Below are 16,831 nucleotides of genomic sequence, written 5' to 3' on the forward strand. Positions count from 1 at the left end.
TTATACTGTTTAAGCTACAGCATGTACTTGACTCTACAATGCTAGTTCACGCTGCTGTTTCTATGATAATGAACTATGCTAATGTAAACGCTGTAATACGATTAGCCTAATGTTTTTGCGTAAATATACCCACATTGTGTACAAACGTCGTTTTCGTACATGATACGGAAGGTAAAAGTTGGGCACCCTCTAGGATACTTATTGCCCCCCCCCCCCACCTGGTGCTCCAAGCTAGTTACGGGCCTGGTCATGACCATAACTTACATAAAGGACTCCACTTGATAACTAGGCCTATAGGAAAGCAATGTTTTGATGGCGATACTGCTATACTTTAATGTCATGATTATTAAATTACGAAATAGGCTACAGGCCAGTAACTCACACAACGAGAAAATGAAATGCAATATGGCGATGGGCATCAATGAACTACGCCGGTTCGGTGATGAAAGTGCCTGCAAGACGCACGGAAAAACAATTCACTGGTTGGTAAACTACGGTGGACATAAAGAATGACTTCCTCTCATCGCCATCTTTAATCATTGCGCATGAGAAACATTATAATGGCGAATGAAGCAATAGATTAAATGTAAATCCTAATCAAATCGTGATTTGCATTATTTCAGCATTTAAGGCAAACACTTGCAATTCCCGATTGCAAAGTTACATCTGGATTCACTGTAACAACTGTGTTTGCGATGAGTTTACAAAAATATTGGTTGCACAAAATCGTAGGCTATAGGTGTGCTGTAAGTTGATGTGAGCCCTCGGAGATGTTCAAATGGTGGGCTGCTGCACGACGCACTAAATTGAAGATGTTGAAATTGCAACAAGCTATAAAGGATGACAAGCAATAAAGATTGCCTTTACCTATCTTTGAATAGCCCGATGGCTCGTTAAATTATGCCACCTATCATTTGAATATTCATCCATAATTTCAATAAAATGATGTTTATAGTCAATTAGACCTAGCCTACTCAGTTTCATGATGCATACGGATTAGGATCTTAAGAAAACTTTCCCGTTCCCAGTGTGCTACACATTATGCAAGCGTGGGAAGCATATAACAGCAAAACAACAGATACAAGAAATAATATTTGCACAACTGTTAAGGTAAGTTGGGTAGCCTACTCTGCACTGTAGGAGGAATGCGTACTTTGAAGACATTAGTGGCATAGCGTGAACATTTTTTGGGTGTTCACTTTTTAGTGAACTTTAAGCATTCTACTTGTAAATTAGGATAGCCTACATTAGCACCCTTAAGTCTACTTGTATTAAAAAAAAAACAGCGGAGATTAGACCCTACTTGATTGAACCGTACCCATGGCTTTTTTAAATAGCTTAAAAGTATATACAGACTAGGCCTATACAATTTGCTGAAAAAGTGAACGTACAAAAATGTTTCGAAGCAAGACAGCTAGAAGTAAATCATAAGCGTAGGTATGGCCACTGCTGACAGTTTATAAAATATAGGCTATTAGCCAACATCGCATGTCTATCTATATTTTTGCACCACATATGTCTATGCATAGGCTATACCCTATAGACTGAAAATTGAATAGGGAATCTAATGTAAACGTGTTAGTTTATGTGTAGGCTAGCATTGACAGAGGTGAATTTTGAGGGTAGGCTACAAACATTTCATTGTTTTCTGGCAGGAAATACCCTTTTAAAGACTCTAGGTAGGCTTCACCATGATTGAAGTGCCAAGGAAAATTCAAAAGCACATCTGCAAATATCTTCATTTTATACAAGCGTGCGAAACATGGTAAATATGGGAGTTCGCATGCGGCAGACTTCATGTTAACCAAATCCAATCTACCACTCCCCTTACAAAATTTGCAAAAGTTTATATGATGTAAAAATTACACATCTTTGCATTGATTAAGAAATTGCAACATACTGTAATTTTCAGATTTGAAAAAATAAATTATAAAATTAACATTTTTATAATAAAATCAATGAGCCGGACACAAAGGGCACGATCAGTTGTCGTAGGCCTAACCCATTAGTCTAAAAAAAATTGCAACACCGTCAGATCTATCGGTATTTAGCCAGTCAAGCCACAATACTACGTCGTTAAACCAAGTTCTTTGGCAAATTCTTCTCTCATCTTATATTTTTGAACCTGAAAAATAATAAATTAAGTTCTTCAAGTCCACACGTTACTTCTGGAAGGTTTTTATCTTACTCAAAGCGCCACCTGCCGGTGTAACAAATCTGAGACTATGTTCGATATTTTATCGTTCGAAAGAAATATAGAGAACAAAGCCTATGGATATGCCCACTCCTGACTTCACAATAGTAGGATGTAATGACACCCATACCCAGGTAGGCCTAAACATATACTGGCCAGGGCATCCAGGCCGGATAGCGACTGTCAAAACAGCGACTGTCATAATGGCGACTTCATAATAGCGACTTCATAATAGCGACTTTATAATTTTTGGACTTATATCATGCCAGTCAGCAGGTTTTGACTTGGAGGCCAAATTTCGAGGTCGCTGTTTTTAATTAATCGAGTTCTTGATGAATCGCTGTCGTGTAGTCGCTCTATTGACAGTCGCTGTTTTTAATTAATCGCTGTCGTGTGGTCGCTCTATTGACAGTCGCTGTTCTGACAGTCGCTATTTGGAACCCGAGCCACTGGCCAGCTATGTTTGGTCACAAGGCAGCATACAAAAAGATGGTGTTTCGCGAAAAAGGATAAATTTATCCGTTTTGATTGATTTCGTGCAATAGACTATAGTATTGTACTCATGATTTTGAGAGGATAGAGAACAAAAAAGTTTCTGATACACTTTCTTCCATCAACAGCAAAACGAAAAAACAATACGAAAACTAGAAAAATGTAGCCTACCTGGCTCACAATTGCTACATATTAAAGCATATATATTATAGAAGCGTTGTTGTACTGTACAGTGAACGATTATATCAAAATTATCAAAACATAAACATCTGCCCATTGTGGGAAAAAGTGTTTTGCACAATGACTAGTGGGCCTACCTTTCGGGTGACAGTGATAGGGAATTCGTCCACAAATTTGATGTACTTGGGTATTTTAAAGTGAGATATCTGTAAAAAGAAGAATTGCCGGGAAAAGCTACGGTTGAATTTAGCCAGTTTGTGCGAACCTGTTCTTGGCATATTAAATAATGCCCGCAAACCTGCTGTTAGCAACTGTATGTATTGGTCTAGGTGCCACTTTGAGAACTGAATTCCCGAATCAATACGACATGCATCACAACATTTGAATGTCTCCACTAAACAAAATATTGCTCGTGTTTGATTGCTACCAAAAATATTGCTTCAGATTTAACTGCAGCATTGAACAGGTCAAGACTCGCGATGGGATTTGGTAAAAACAAATTGAATGGTAAATATCCAAACAAATTATAATGAAAATGAACCACTGAAAAGCGAACACACCTTCCCCTTGCAAAAAGATTTTATTTCTTCCTCTGTTGCCTCCTCTCCTTCTTTGAGTCGAATCCAAGCCCCAACTTCTTCTCCCATCCGTTTGTCAGGAAGACCTATGATCTGAAAATATAGCAACCACTTACGTGGTTAATGCTAATCGGATTGGAATCCCTACCAAGACGTGAAGCAACACCTCTTCATTCAATCATGTTTTTGGACTACAATAAGGGAAAGATTTGAAGGAATAAATAAATGAACCATCCAAATATAACTGGCCATCGTCGGACTGTAAAGGAGCTATAGAATTGTAGGCATAAAACTTTAAGTCGTACCGGAACCAACCATATCGGCTGCACAACTTGTCCAAGAAATGTACAGTAGCACCGCAAGGCATGTGAGGTTTCTGAACGGCTGCGGGGAGACTTTTCTTGCCACAGTCACGCACGGTGGGCTTTTATCAGGGATCAGTTGTGGCCCATTTCTTTCTGCAGTGATGTTGGATTGCTGGTCGAAAAAAGACAACACAGGAAAGACACTCCGAAAAATGATGTTGCCAATGACCTGGTGCTTCAACACAAAAAACAAAGCGGGGAAAAAACCCACTGGAATGGCGAGAAGCCTTAGAAGACATCGAAATGAAGATTAGAGAAACATAACGAAGTAGTTGTGCATAGGAAGAGGTTCCTTGTAGAATCAAAATGCCAAAAAAGGAAGCATCCGAAGTGATCGGTTTGAAATATTCGAGTTCAACAATGTAAGCCGATTGGTGTGCGAATGGAAAAGTTGGAGCAAAGTTAAAAGCGGGTTGGCAGGATTGAAGAAAATTTACAGGTGTAGCCTGCTGTGCAATAAGCAGGCGCCAAACTGGTGAAAGAAAGCTTGCATGCCACAATGATCCAACTCTGTAGAACAGAAAGTGATCCTCTTACAAACAAACAAATTCAAGAGCAAACCTTAGAATTGACCAACAATTTGAAGATGCAACACAATTCTGTCGGCATAAAAGAAAGGCTACGATGAGAAACGATGTAAACAGAGAGGAGATGTAGAAGGGAAAATCCGGGACTTTGACGCCGTAATAAAGTCCCGAGGAGAAATCATAGAAGCATTCGGACAAACTGAGAAACGAGACTGCCATGAAAAGGGCACGTTTTGATTGGTTTTAAATCTTTATCCTCGGACTGACAAAGTCTTGGATAGATTATTCCTGATAGTTTCGCATATTTGTAGAAGGTTTGAAGCAGGGCCGGTTGCCGAGATTGGCAGAGTAAAGTTTCCATAGTTGTTGAAGTTTTATTGCTGGAGAATTATTGCACCCACTAGGCGCCGCTGAATGGAGAGCAATCCTTGAAATGCGTTGCTCAAGCGCACACTCCCAGAGTCGAACCAGCGACGCTTCACCTTGAGTTGAGCGCGTAATCACTCAGGTAACGGGGCTTACGTTAACGGGGCGGACGTTTCAATGAAAGAGGATGTCACTACAATTGTAGTGAAAAAAGAAAGGGAGACCTAAAAAAGATGGAGAGGCTGGATCAAAGAGGATACAAGAGTAGTGAGTTAGATGAAGATGCAAACGGCCGCTACGAAAATCAAAAATTCGCAATGGCGGGATTCAAGATGGAAGAATGAGACAGTGATGACTATCAATCTGGTACGATTAGTTAATAAGATACGCTTCGTTTGTTAAGGCGCGCACTCACTGAAATGGTCATAGCAGCGCATCGTAGACCAACTTAACAAACTCATTAACTACAGATTTTTGTTTGTCGTATCCAGGCTTACACCCGGTGGGGGAAGATTTAGATTAAGTGGACGGGAAGGCAAGGAAGTCAATCTTTGTGTCCACCTTTGTCCTTCATGCATGTCTTTAAGTGTGTTACCAAAGACACAGCCACATGCCGCTTTCGAACGTCGTTCCAGGGCTCTCACCACTCGACAATGCAACCGGCAATGCAGCCGACAACTACAGATAAGGGCATTAGATCAAGCATCGTCCACAAACTAATCGTCTCCTGCAGTCCAAACTAGCTTGGACAGAAATCGTTGAAATTTTATGAACAATTACAAAATGTTAACGGTCCTTTCCGGAAGCCGTTAATTTACTTAATCCACAGAAAGTGACGTGTGTGATGTCTGCTGTACGATACATCAAGATATCAAGACCCAGATAAAATGAAAGACGCCATACTCGAGTTTTTGTTTCATTTTGCTCTATCAGGACCTTAATAACTTTACAAACTCTTCAAGATTTACAAACCCTCTCATCTCCATAATAATGTAGATTCTCTGTAATATTGTAAACCCAAGACCACCTAACAATTTAGCCGTCGCCATTGTATTGTCCGTATGTGCAATGTGCACCAAGAAATCCACTGACAACGTATATAGCTACAGCTATATAGCTACGATGGGTGCAGAGCTACAGTGTATAATAAGAATATCATCGCCATGCCAGCTCCTCACCTGCACGTCATCCACTTTGGGATGGGTGTGGAGGAAGTCTTCCACCTCGGTTGGATAAACATTTTCACCACCTCTGATGATAACATCCTTGATCCTTCCAACCACCTTAACAAAGCCATCCTCATCCATTGTAGCCAGGTCTCTGAGAAGAAAAGATTTAAATTCAAAACATAAATAACATTTCTATGCCTATATTTGCCGTCAGATGCCTCAAATTCTGCACAACCAAACGTTCCAACATACACAATAATATGCATGATAGAAGTTCTTGTTTATTTTTTATAAGTTATGAAATTAGTGAACAAATGTGTAGAGTCCGTAAATTAAGGTAACGTGGTAACGTCAAAATAATCCACAAAGAAGCTGTGAAGCATATCGGGTATACCGCATGTATAGTAATAAGTATAGTAACGCCTAATCATGGATATGACACAATAGCGTCTCAAAAGTAGTTACAATCATGTTAGCACATGATAAAAACCAAAAACGTGCATGATGGAACAAAGCAGCATGATGCGCTAACGAAATGCACAGAACCACACCAGTCCACTGATACAGGTGGAAACTGGCGATTTCTTTTGAGTTGAGTCACGACCACAGATAGAGTGGTCGTGACTCAACTCAAAAGTCGATATATCTCCAAAGGCAACGGAATTATTTAACTTTAACCACAACGATCTATATAAAGATCACGATGCTCTTATTCCATCTTCCTTTACAATAAGTAAGCTCTATGGCTGTAAACCCAACGCAAGAGCGAATCAAACAAGTAGTTTTAGGGGTAGGGGGGTGATAAACATAATGATGTTTACATAAATTTGGCCTTGCAAAAAAACACCGTAAATACAATTACTTTTCCGTGTTTTAGGGGAGGGGCCAGCCCAGTGCTGTATTCGAGGGTATACGGCGGTATACACAGTATACTCTTTGCTTTTCGAGCAACTATAGTATGCCCTCTGGTTTTCCAAGAATAAGTAATTTTGTACCTCTCGTCCAATTTTGATAATTCATGTTATAGTAGAATAAATATTAGTATTTTGCAAGTTGTGTATTATTTATCATTTTGGCAAATCTGCCAGTATACCCTGTACTTTTTTTTTACAAATACAGCACTGGGCCAGCCCCTAATCGTCCCCCTGGATCCGCCGCTGACCCAATGATTAGTCTCTATGTGGAAACTCATCCACACTGTTACCCACTACAGGGGATGACTTACCCGCTGTGGTACCAACCGCTCTTATCAATAGCCTGCTCTGTCTTTTTCTCATCCCCCCAATATTTAAGCATGACGCAATAACCACGTGACAGGAGTTCACCAGGCGCGCCAATCGGAACCACGTGACCTTCGGGGTCGACAATCTTGTTCTGCATCATCGCACACAAAGTCGTGATCAAGTAGAGTGTACCAGCGCGTAATTTACTACAGTCGCAGCTTCAAAAACAGATGTAGCCTAAGTAACGAGGCTATTAATTTCAATATATGATCTTATCATATCATCTTGGCGCTTTGCACACAAGACGGGCGTTCAACAAACTATCGGAGTGGAATCTTAAGATTCCATCTACATACACAACTTTGGTTACAACGAGTTAAGCTTTCTCTGACAAACCTCTGTATTGGATAGGGTGGTTCCTACAGTTGAGGTCCGCTTGCCGAATGGATCGTCGTAATACATCAAGTTCACAACTGGGCTCGTCTCTGTGGACCCATACGCCACCTGGATAGATGACGTATAGTTGAACCGCTCGAGGTGAACGACAAAGACAAGACAAACAGCCTATATGGTTCAACCTTGACGTAAGAAGCGCTTTAGAGAGCGGTAGACCACCCGATCATAACAAACGTCCTGCTGTGTTCGTTTTCACTTCACTAGCCTATGTGGCTAACTGGCTATGAATTTGATTGAAAAAGAAAAATCCCTGTAAATTAAAGAAATTTTTTTATAAACTCAGTTCAGGGACACTCAGTTGCAAAGTCAAAGCAGAAAAAGGCAGGAAAAAACATCTTTAATTTTGTTTCAGCGTGTAGATTGCTTTCTGTATCTCAGCGTAGTGTTAAATACAAATCAAGCAGAATTACGGACAAAGTGCTCTCTGTAAGTTCATAGGTCACCATTGGTCAAGTCGGTAACTTAAATTGATTGTGTTGTGACATCACATCCGTCAAGCGAAGTTGAATGAGGAAACATTTGCAAAAGTGCTTCCGGTTCTCAACGTTCCAAGCTTTGATGACATCAACTTCACCGCAAATTGCTGATTTGCGAATAAAAGTGAACCATGCAAAACGCGCACATCAATTTTATTGCGGAAATTGTTTTCAGTGTCTTTTTCATAGATGCTAAAAAGATAGGCCTATACCTACGTATGGTTTAACATTGGAACCGAAATTTGAACCATGTGTAAACACTGAATTGAAAACCGTTGCTTTTCATCAGACACCACAAAACAAAATTGTCTTTTCTTCATGATAACGTTGGAGGCCAGCAGTACCTTAGCAACAGTGCCCGATAACGTAACAATGGCTAATAGGTCAATGACGTCGCGAACCGACTTTTTCACCCCGCGTGACGTCACATGTGCTCGGTTAAAAGTGTGCTGCATGAAGAAAAGTTGTCTGTCTGATTGCAATTTTGAAACATTGACAGACAGCACCATTTTGTTGCAGGCCAACCCATGACTAGTATGTTTCACGTCGCTGTTACTGTCACTAGAGAACAGCTCCGTATTCAACCATCGATTGATTAAGTGATTGTATTGATTGAATTGATTGATTGATGTATGTATGGATGTATGTATGTATGTATTGATTGATTGATGTATGGATTGATTGATTGAATCTTTATCCTCGGACTGGGAAAGCTTCTTGCAGAGCTTGATCCTGGCAGTTTCACATACTTGTAGAGGCTTTGAAACCCTTATGCAGCGCCAGTAACCGAGATTGACAGAGTGAAGTTTCCGATTGTTATTGTCTGTAAAATATGGAGAGAAACAAAGCGCAGAGGAATAATAGGAAATCTTACTCGGTGTTCCTACGTTAAGAGCGCGAGTCATCGCCATTTGCAAACCAGGAAAATATACAGAAACAGCTTAGAAGACTTATGCAAACCGACCCGTTGTGAAATTGGTGATATCTATGGGTCTTCACAAGATATTTTTTTAATCAATAGACAGATTTATAAAATGGAAACTTTATTGGACACAAGTATCAACATTACAATACAAAAAAAGTTTCTTGCAGCATGTATACTGACGTCATAGAGATGTTTCAAAATTAAATTAAAAGGAATTTTAACGCAGTAAGTTGTCTATCGAGCCACACGACGCCGCGTAATTGCACTCTGTAGACAGAGCTTTATGAAACACCATTGTCAATTACACATAATTTGAAGTAAAAATAATGCAAAAACAATGTAGAAATATTACGTTTGCTACATGGCCATATCGCAAACACGAAAAGAATTATCCACGTTAATGATCGCAACCTTCATAACTTTGCTTCATATATGGAAAGCAACAGGTGAGAAAGGAAGTCATAAATAATATTGCCAACATGCTAGAGGTGCTGGGTGGCGTCATAATGGCGGGGCATCACCATGTAGCCTCCATCTGCAGCAAAGAAATTCTTCCTGTCTGCATTGTCACCAAAATAAAGCAAAATTTAAAGGGTGTTGACTCGATGAATTGATGCGAGGGCCAGCAGCAAATGCTAAGTGGCTAAGACTTGCTAAGTGCAGCAAATTACATTTTGAAGACTCAATACAAAGTCTTTGAATGGCATTGCTTGTCCTTTCTTACAATGAAATTGGAAACGTGTTGGGATTTTCTGTTCTCTTCAAAATGCATTGAAATTCCTATTCATGCTGCCATTGTGAGCTGCTACCACTAGTGTTGACAGGGGTGGGTCCAGAGAGTATTTTTTGACACAGGTCGGGATTATTTTAGGGGCCCGAAACCTTTCCGAGGGGCTCTGGAACTTGAAGAAATCACCGCGTATTCTTTGGATATAGTGCGTTGTTCTTAGAAATGTTTTAATATTGGTCCCATTTTGATTCCGATGATCTAATTGACACTGAGCTTACCCTCTCAACGGCCCTGGATGCTACACAATGATATGACAAACAAAGAACAGCAGGACTGTGAGTAGACACAAGACGGTAGCATAAAATTTTCTTCAAGATATGAAAAGTTGCTGTCAACTTCATATAGTAGCCTATACTGTACAATGCGAGAAAAAGTAGAATCAATAAAATGTAAACATGGAAACGCAATTACGAATCATAGGACATGTCGTGTTCCTTACTTTGGCCCATGATAATCAAGGAAAAGAACATGAGGTCTTCCCCAGGGGTGCACACACCATTAAGGAGTGAGAGACGTGTTCCCAGTGGGGAGGGTGAAGATGTTCAATCAACAGGGTTAGATATAAACTGACAGAAGAACTATGCTTGTTTAACGGGATTTCAAACCAACATTTTAAATTGTAGCTGACTATAACGTTTTATCCATTCTAAGAGAGTGCGAGAACTGGTTGATGATTTTAAGAGGGTGCCACCAAAAAAATATTTAATAACTACTGAAATAAGAGAACATGATATTGAGAAATGACGCGCTAACATATAATTGGCACACAAGGGTAGAGGTTATTATGAGGATCAGTTGCTACTATTATGGGTCTCTAATCAATTGCAACAACAAGAAATAAAGATTCAGCAAAATTAAAAGCAACAAATTACAACACAATACCAGTGTAGTTACATCAAATAAATACTGTGGAGTACAATAATTATGATTGGATATCAAAAGCAAATCTTGAAAACCAAAAGCCACGATGAGTGAAGTTAATCGCTTTACCACAGTAGAAGCAGTATGACGAAAATAATATTTAGCACAGAAAGTCGAACGACTGTCGTGGAATCACGCAATCATTGAAATTGAAGCGGCAGACAAATATTGTCAGAACACAAATATCTTTCGCTTGAATGCAGCGAGCTATAGCAACACAGGCTACAAAAGTAGGCGGCATTAAACAAAAGTGTTGCCAGATGTTCTTTCATTTCTAACACTATTTTTTTAACTTGATTAAAAGTAGATCAACAATGGTTCAATAAAACGAAATCTCTACCAAAGCTTTATCATGTTTTTCAAATGTAGCCTAAGTTTGCCAAAATTGCACAAAATTTCTTTCAAGCGACTATAGCCATTAGCCAACTCATCAATGGGCTATAACGGGATGCTGCAAAAATATTTTACTTGTCATTATAACATCAAGTATCATTGCGTTAATCAAGCTTGTGGGTTAATTCAACCCATGCAGACGATGAAGTTGCACTTTACCCATGCCCTATAATTGAATGGATGGTATTGGACAATCTAGATAGCAAATCAACCATTTTTTACACGGATTCAACGTCCGATACAACTGTCTGGAAAAACATCCAAAGGTCAACTAAGTCAGGTGGAATGATCAACAGCAGGACGAGACAACCAACTTCTAACGAATGCAATTGAAAACTACTACGAAAAGATACTCAAGACTTTAAGAACATACGAAACCACAAGAATTGATTCACTTGCCTAAAATGTAATCTAACGCAAATTTAATATGGGATGCTTCCTTCCGTTTATATTATAACAAAAAAACCAAGCGCAGTCCGTGCGCCTATAGGCCAGCCCCTTGGAGCTGGCAAGCATCCGAGTCTGTGACGATGTCACTTTAGAAGAGATTGGTCCTTGTTCAAGACGAGTTTCCGTTGGCGTCCACGATTATCTTCAAGTCATCCGATACAACTTTATCATTGTCGTCCAGTGACGTCATCATGCGGTCATCGTGTGATGACGTCAATTGGCTTCCGTTGATTTTGCCGAGATCAGGACTTGGCCGGTTTCCGTTACCATGGCAATGCATTCGAATACCATTGTCGTGCGTCGCGGTAACAGAAGAGGCTGCTTTGAAGTGGTTGTCACCTACAAGATACCTCCGGTGCTTTTCGCGTCTTCGCCGCATTTTAACCTTATGCATAACGAAAAAGACCGCCGCCACAGATACAATCACCATGACAACAATGACAATAATAACAAAAGTAGTTTGACTGACGCGGGTGTCATTTTCTTCAGTGGCTATGGCAATATGTTCGGTAGTCGACTGCGCGTGTTCTTTAGCGATGATTACGTCATCAATGACGATTTCCACCATATTACCGTCAGTAGCAGTCAGTGTGACATCATAACTACCAGACGATTCGTCTTCAGCAAAAGATGTGGCGTTTCGAGCGACCGCATCGCTTTGTGATGTCATCACAAGAGGTTGGTCGGTGGTATTTTGTGCATGGGGTGTTTGAGAGACTGGATGGCTCTGCGCGATGGATGTCATGTCTGGTGAAGAGAACAAAACCTCAAGAGGTTCAGGAGTCGTAACCTTAAATCTTTCTGATAGTAATGTCTGAGTAATTGCAACATTCATTGCCAATTTCTGATGTGTAGTCATCGGTGTGAGGAGGGTTGTCGATTCCAGGTTTCGAACCCCGGTTCCTCTGATTAGATCCTCGATTGAATAAATCATAAGGTTGTAACCCCTCCGGTATTCAGGGGTGTGGCATATGACGGTGAGATCAACAATATCGTGGTGCAGCAACCACCTCAGCATGGGGATGGCCTTGCTGTCGCATCTCCAGGGGTTTTCATCCAACCTCAACACCACTAGCTGCGTCATTCTTCCCAGATTGGGAAAATTGGTCAATAAATTGCGTTCCAATGCCAGGGTGTAAATGTTCTTATCGTTGAAAGATCTTTTGGCGATACGTCGAATCTGACAATCTTCCAGGTATAAATGACGTAATGATCGCAACCCCTTTAAGTCCCCACGCTTTATCTCGACAATGGGATTCATTCCAGCGTAGAGAGAGGACAGCTTCGGGAGCACCTTCAGTGCTTTTGTTGGGATGGACGAAAGTCGGTTCAGCTTCAAGTTTAAAGCTTTCAAGCGTACTAGCCCTTGGAAAGCTAATGGAGAAATTGACGAAATGTTATTCTGCTGGAGGTTCAAATCTTCCAGGCTGGACAAGCCGCTGAAAGTATTAGGGCCGAGGCTAGAAATTCTATTTAAATTTAAATTGACGTAAGTTACATATCCTAAACCAGTGAAGCATCCTGGATGCAATCTTGTGATTCCATTGTTTTGTAATTCCAACTTCTCCACGGAGGAAAGTCCAATAAATGTATCCGGCAATAAATCACTCAGACTATTTCCTTGTATAAACAGCACCTAGAAAACAACATCTTTTTAGCAAGAAAATATGGTATAAATGATTCCAGGTTTGATAGCAAGAATATTAATTTTACAATTAACGTAATGTGACTCCGAAAACAATGTTGGAAGATTTTCATGGTAGTTGTGAGTCTACATAAAATGACAGCTAAACTTTGTAGCGACCTTTAACAACAAAACATTCATAAGGTGAGTACTGAACCTAGCATCTCGCTACTCGGAGCAGACAGCCACTTCTCAACCACAGATAAAAAGAGCCAACATTCAATTACGTGTGGGCAACATCAGGATGAGATTGCAGTTTATGTTATAACTTGGCATGCGTATGAGTTAGAAATTTAAAGCGACGTCTACTCACAAAGTTATGCTTTCAAAATCTTACCTTTAATCTTCTTTGCATTAGAAAGGTTTTGGGTGCAATAATTTCTAAGTCGTTGAATTCAATCGTCAACTCCAAAAGCTCGGTGAAGTTTTTCATATTCTCAAATGTGATATTCTTAAATATACTGTTTTGGATAAATAACAAAGTGGTGTCGGGTGGAATCGTACTCGGAAACTCTGACACTTCAAAGCAGTTTGCGTAGACTTCACATTTTTGGTTAATCGAAGGAATCTCAATACCATACCCCAGACTGCGATTAGTGATGCAGGAAGGGAAGACACTGCATCCAGAGTGAGTCGAATAGTTCTCTTCATAATCATCATTGTCTCCGTACAGCAAAGGAAAGTCATCAGGGTATAAGTTATACATCTCCATCAGAGTCCCACCAGTTTCTTGTTCTTCTATAATTCCAACCACAAACGTAGCCAAAGACCCAATTAAGATTATGATATTTCGCACCAAAGGACGCATGTCCGCTTTTTAAATCTTCTGCAAAATTATGCAATAATAAGATTTCAATAACACTTTTACAGCTCTATAGTTTCGTGCTACTGCTTGTTTCAAACAATTCAGTTACCAAGTCTACTGAGCTTCTACATTAAGCACAAATCAAAATCGTGCAAAACCAGCCCAATTCTTCGAGTTGTGAGCTTTCTAGCTTTTAATTCAAACAACAACTGTTCGCAAACTAAGATAACAGTGGTAGGTATAAGTACTGTACACCTCAACTAGAATAATCTGTCTTTTTCACTTTGATACTGTGTGTATAAACGGATTTTGCTGGCTGGACTGTAAACCAGCAGGATTATCCGAAAGAAATGCTCCCAGAATCGAGGGTGTTCATCCAGTGGCTGCTCTTACTCTCTTAATCCTCATTATTCGCCAAGCTTCAAATTTTTCTGAACCTGTAAAATCTTCTATGCCTCTTTGACCAAGATGAAAGATAACTGGACCTCCAAACAAATATTTCCGCTGCTGCAGTTGTTACACAATAAAAATTAAACAAAACGTAATTTGTAAAGTAGAACTTTAATGGTAGAATATGATGAGATCGACATGATATTGGGGCAGCCAATATGTATACCGGTATCAATAACTACATCAAATATAGTTACTATTCACTAAAAACTCTACAGCCTGTTTCACCCTAAAAGGGGGATCATCAGAAGGGCCTTATTCAAAGAGAAGCAGAGAAATTTATATTGTAACCACAAACGTCGCTTTGAGCAAAAGCAAGGTGGTTATAACGTCACACAAATCATGAACACCATGTAGGCTAAAGTTTATAATTTCGCTTTCTTTGTTGTATTATTTTTATCTTTGTTGCTGTCTGCTCTTGGCAAACTATCGGCAATGATTCCCACACCGCCACTGGCTAACAAAAACAAACAACACCCGCTCACTGCCGCTACAAAGCTGTAACCTTCCTACGCGCTTGCTGGGAATGTGACAAGCACGGAAATCGAACAAGCCTTTGTGTCGGCAACTGCGGTTAATCTCAACTATTTATAAACGATTATTTCCTCTGTTCATGCAAAACTACGCAGATAAAGGCCGATGATAGGCCGCAAGCGAAAGACTCTTGAGACGCTGTGGTATCGCGGCCAACCTTCTCAAACACAAGGTCACTATATTATAATTCTAGATTGAATTTGAATTAGCTGGAGATGTTATCAGTATAGCGACGATGATTCTTGTTGAACAAATGAAGCAAATGTACAGCAACAAAAATATACAACCTATATACAACCTAAATATATGTGTTTAGTTTTGGACATCAAACACTTTTGAAGGTTTATTAAAGCAAGTGGCGGTTTAATTGAAATTACAGCAGGTATGGTATAATTTTGACATATTTTGTACGTTAGTTATGACATTTGACTTCGATTCAACACAACCGTGCAAGGTTTTGATGAACAAAAAACAGGCAAGCACGTGTGGTGTCAAAATATTTACGTTTTATTTCTAATGTTAGTCATGTATAAGCTATAAGCATAACAGCACACCCGGATGTAAAACGTTTGTCTAAATATGTAGCCTACAAAATAAACAAAATGATTAGATTAAATCTTTTTAGTCAAACTCTGTGCCCTCGTCAGGAATAATAATAATAATGCTTTAACCACATCTGAAAAATAACAGGATCAGACAATTTTAAGTCAAATGTATTTAAGAACATATTCTGAGACAAGTCTGAGATCCAAAGAAAAATCTTGGAAACCCTGCATGTTAATAAGAATTATACATTGTTCAACAAGCAATTGTACACTTGTGGTTCGTCTTGTTTCATCTGTGTGATCTTATAAATTAGTTTGTATTATGTTTGCATATTCATCACACCTCACATGATTTGCCGTTGTCGAGTGGCGCAGTTTTAAACGTTTTGATGCTTGTGAAGATTAAATGTATATCAGGTTTACGATGTCACCACATTATTGCCCGATTTATCCTCACTTTGTTATGCAAGACAGAACACAATAGGTACCGATTTTAAAGTCTTCGGTTTGACCCGACCTGGAATCGATCTCAAACCTAAGTAAACGAAGCCAAAGTAAAGTACAACATTCACTTTCTTATTAACGTTGTCCTCCTACCATTGTTACAAAATAATTCTTATATATTACCTGAAGCCGCAAGTTAAACACTTGTTCAACTTTGGTGATGACTTCCACGGGGCAAGGTGATCCGGCCATAACAGCTGCGAGAAAGTAATTGTGTTAGTTTCACTCATCAAAGTGCGTTATGACTTTCCAAACACTTCTGTTACTTTTGTGTTGTGTTCAATACATGTTTATGAACATTCATTTTAAAGACAAAGTTTATCTGAAATTTGCCGGTATGTTACAGTATAATACTAAGCTGATATGCTACAACAACTTGTCGGTTTTTGAGTCGTCGTCGTCGTAGCGGTGTGACCTTCTGGGGTCGAGGGTGATGTTACCGGACTACACTGGAAGGCTATGAGAGCAGCCGGTCTTTTGTGTCATGTCACAATTCTTGCTGTTCTTACACTTACTTTGAAAAAATTGATGACGTAGTTTATAGGGATATCAAATGTTAAGCAGTCAAATATATCGTCGAATAGTTCTACTTGTAAGATGATAGATGAAATGTTTGAACTGACAAACTGTCCAAGTTTGCTTGGACCAGACGCTTCCAGAGACAAGGGTAATATTTCATCACAAGAATTCATTCTTCTGATCAAAAAAATCAAGGAAGTTCCAGAATTACACGTACACAATTTTCTAGAAACAGATTTCACAATAAAAGATTGTGTAACTACAGGTTACTATCGGCCAGTAATC

General features: G+C 39.6%; 2 protein-coding genes across 2 annotated transcripts in view; both read right to left on the reverse strand.

Annotated features, from left to right (window-relative positions):
• Positions 1–313: 313 nt before the first annotated feature.
• LOC145778945 (medium-chain acyl-CoA ligase ACSF2, mitochondrial-like) overlaps positions 314–16,831 on the reverse strand; it is a 28,823-nt gene continuing 12,305 nt past the window's right edge. Inside the window, exons 9-15 of the mRNA XM_082590535.1 lie at positions 16,151–16,224; positions 7,491–7,598; positions 7,097–7,245; positions 5,881–6,022; positions 3,427–3,537; positions 3,004–3,072; positions 314–2,125 (exon numbers count right to left, since the gene is read on the reverse strand). Of these exons, the coding sequence (XP_082446661.1) occupies positions 2,069–2,125; positions 3,004–3,072; positions 3,427–3,537; positions 5,881–6,022; positions 7,097–7,245; positions 7,491–7,598; positions 16,151–16,224 (710 nt within the window). The 3' untranslated portion in view covers positions 314–2,068. The remainder of the gene's footprint in view (positions 2,126–3,003; positions 3,073–3,426; positions 3,538–5,880; positions 6,023–7,096; positions 7,246–7,490; positions 7,599–16,150; positions 16,225–16,831) is intronic.
• On the reverse strand, positions 11,615–13,997 carry LOC145774758 (uncharacterized). Its single transcript, XM_082586067.1, has 2 exons — positions 13,527–13,997; positions 11,615–13,141 (listed from the first exon to the last, which is right to left on the reverse strand). The coding sequence occupies exons 1-2, from the start codon at positions 13,995–13,997 to the stop codon at positions 11,615–11,617; spliced, it is 1,998 nt and encodes a 665-aa protein (XP_082442193.1).

This window comes from Aplidium turbinatum, chromosome 1 (assembly GCF_918807975.1).
Source record: "Aplidium turbinatum chromosome 1, kaAplTurb1.1, whole genome shotgun sequence".
Taxonomy (NCBI): Eukaryota; Metazoa; Chordata; class Ascidiacea; order Aplousobranchia; family Polyclinidae; genus Aplidium; species Aplidium turbinatum.

What these genes read in the sequence shown, in the direction of transcription:
- LOC145774758 (XM_082586067.1), bottom strand. Translation starts at nt 13,997, where the DNA reads ATGCGTCCTTTGGTGCGAAATATCATAATCTTAATTGGGTCTTTGGCT. An exon ending in TAATGCAAAGAAGATTAAAG is followed by an intron (nt 13,142 to 13,526) that starts GTAAGATTTTGA and finishes GTTGTTTTCTAG; the next exon opens with GTGCTGTTTATACAAGGAAA.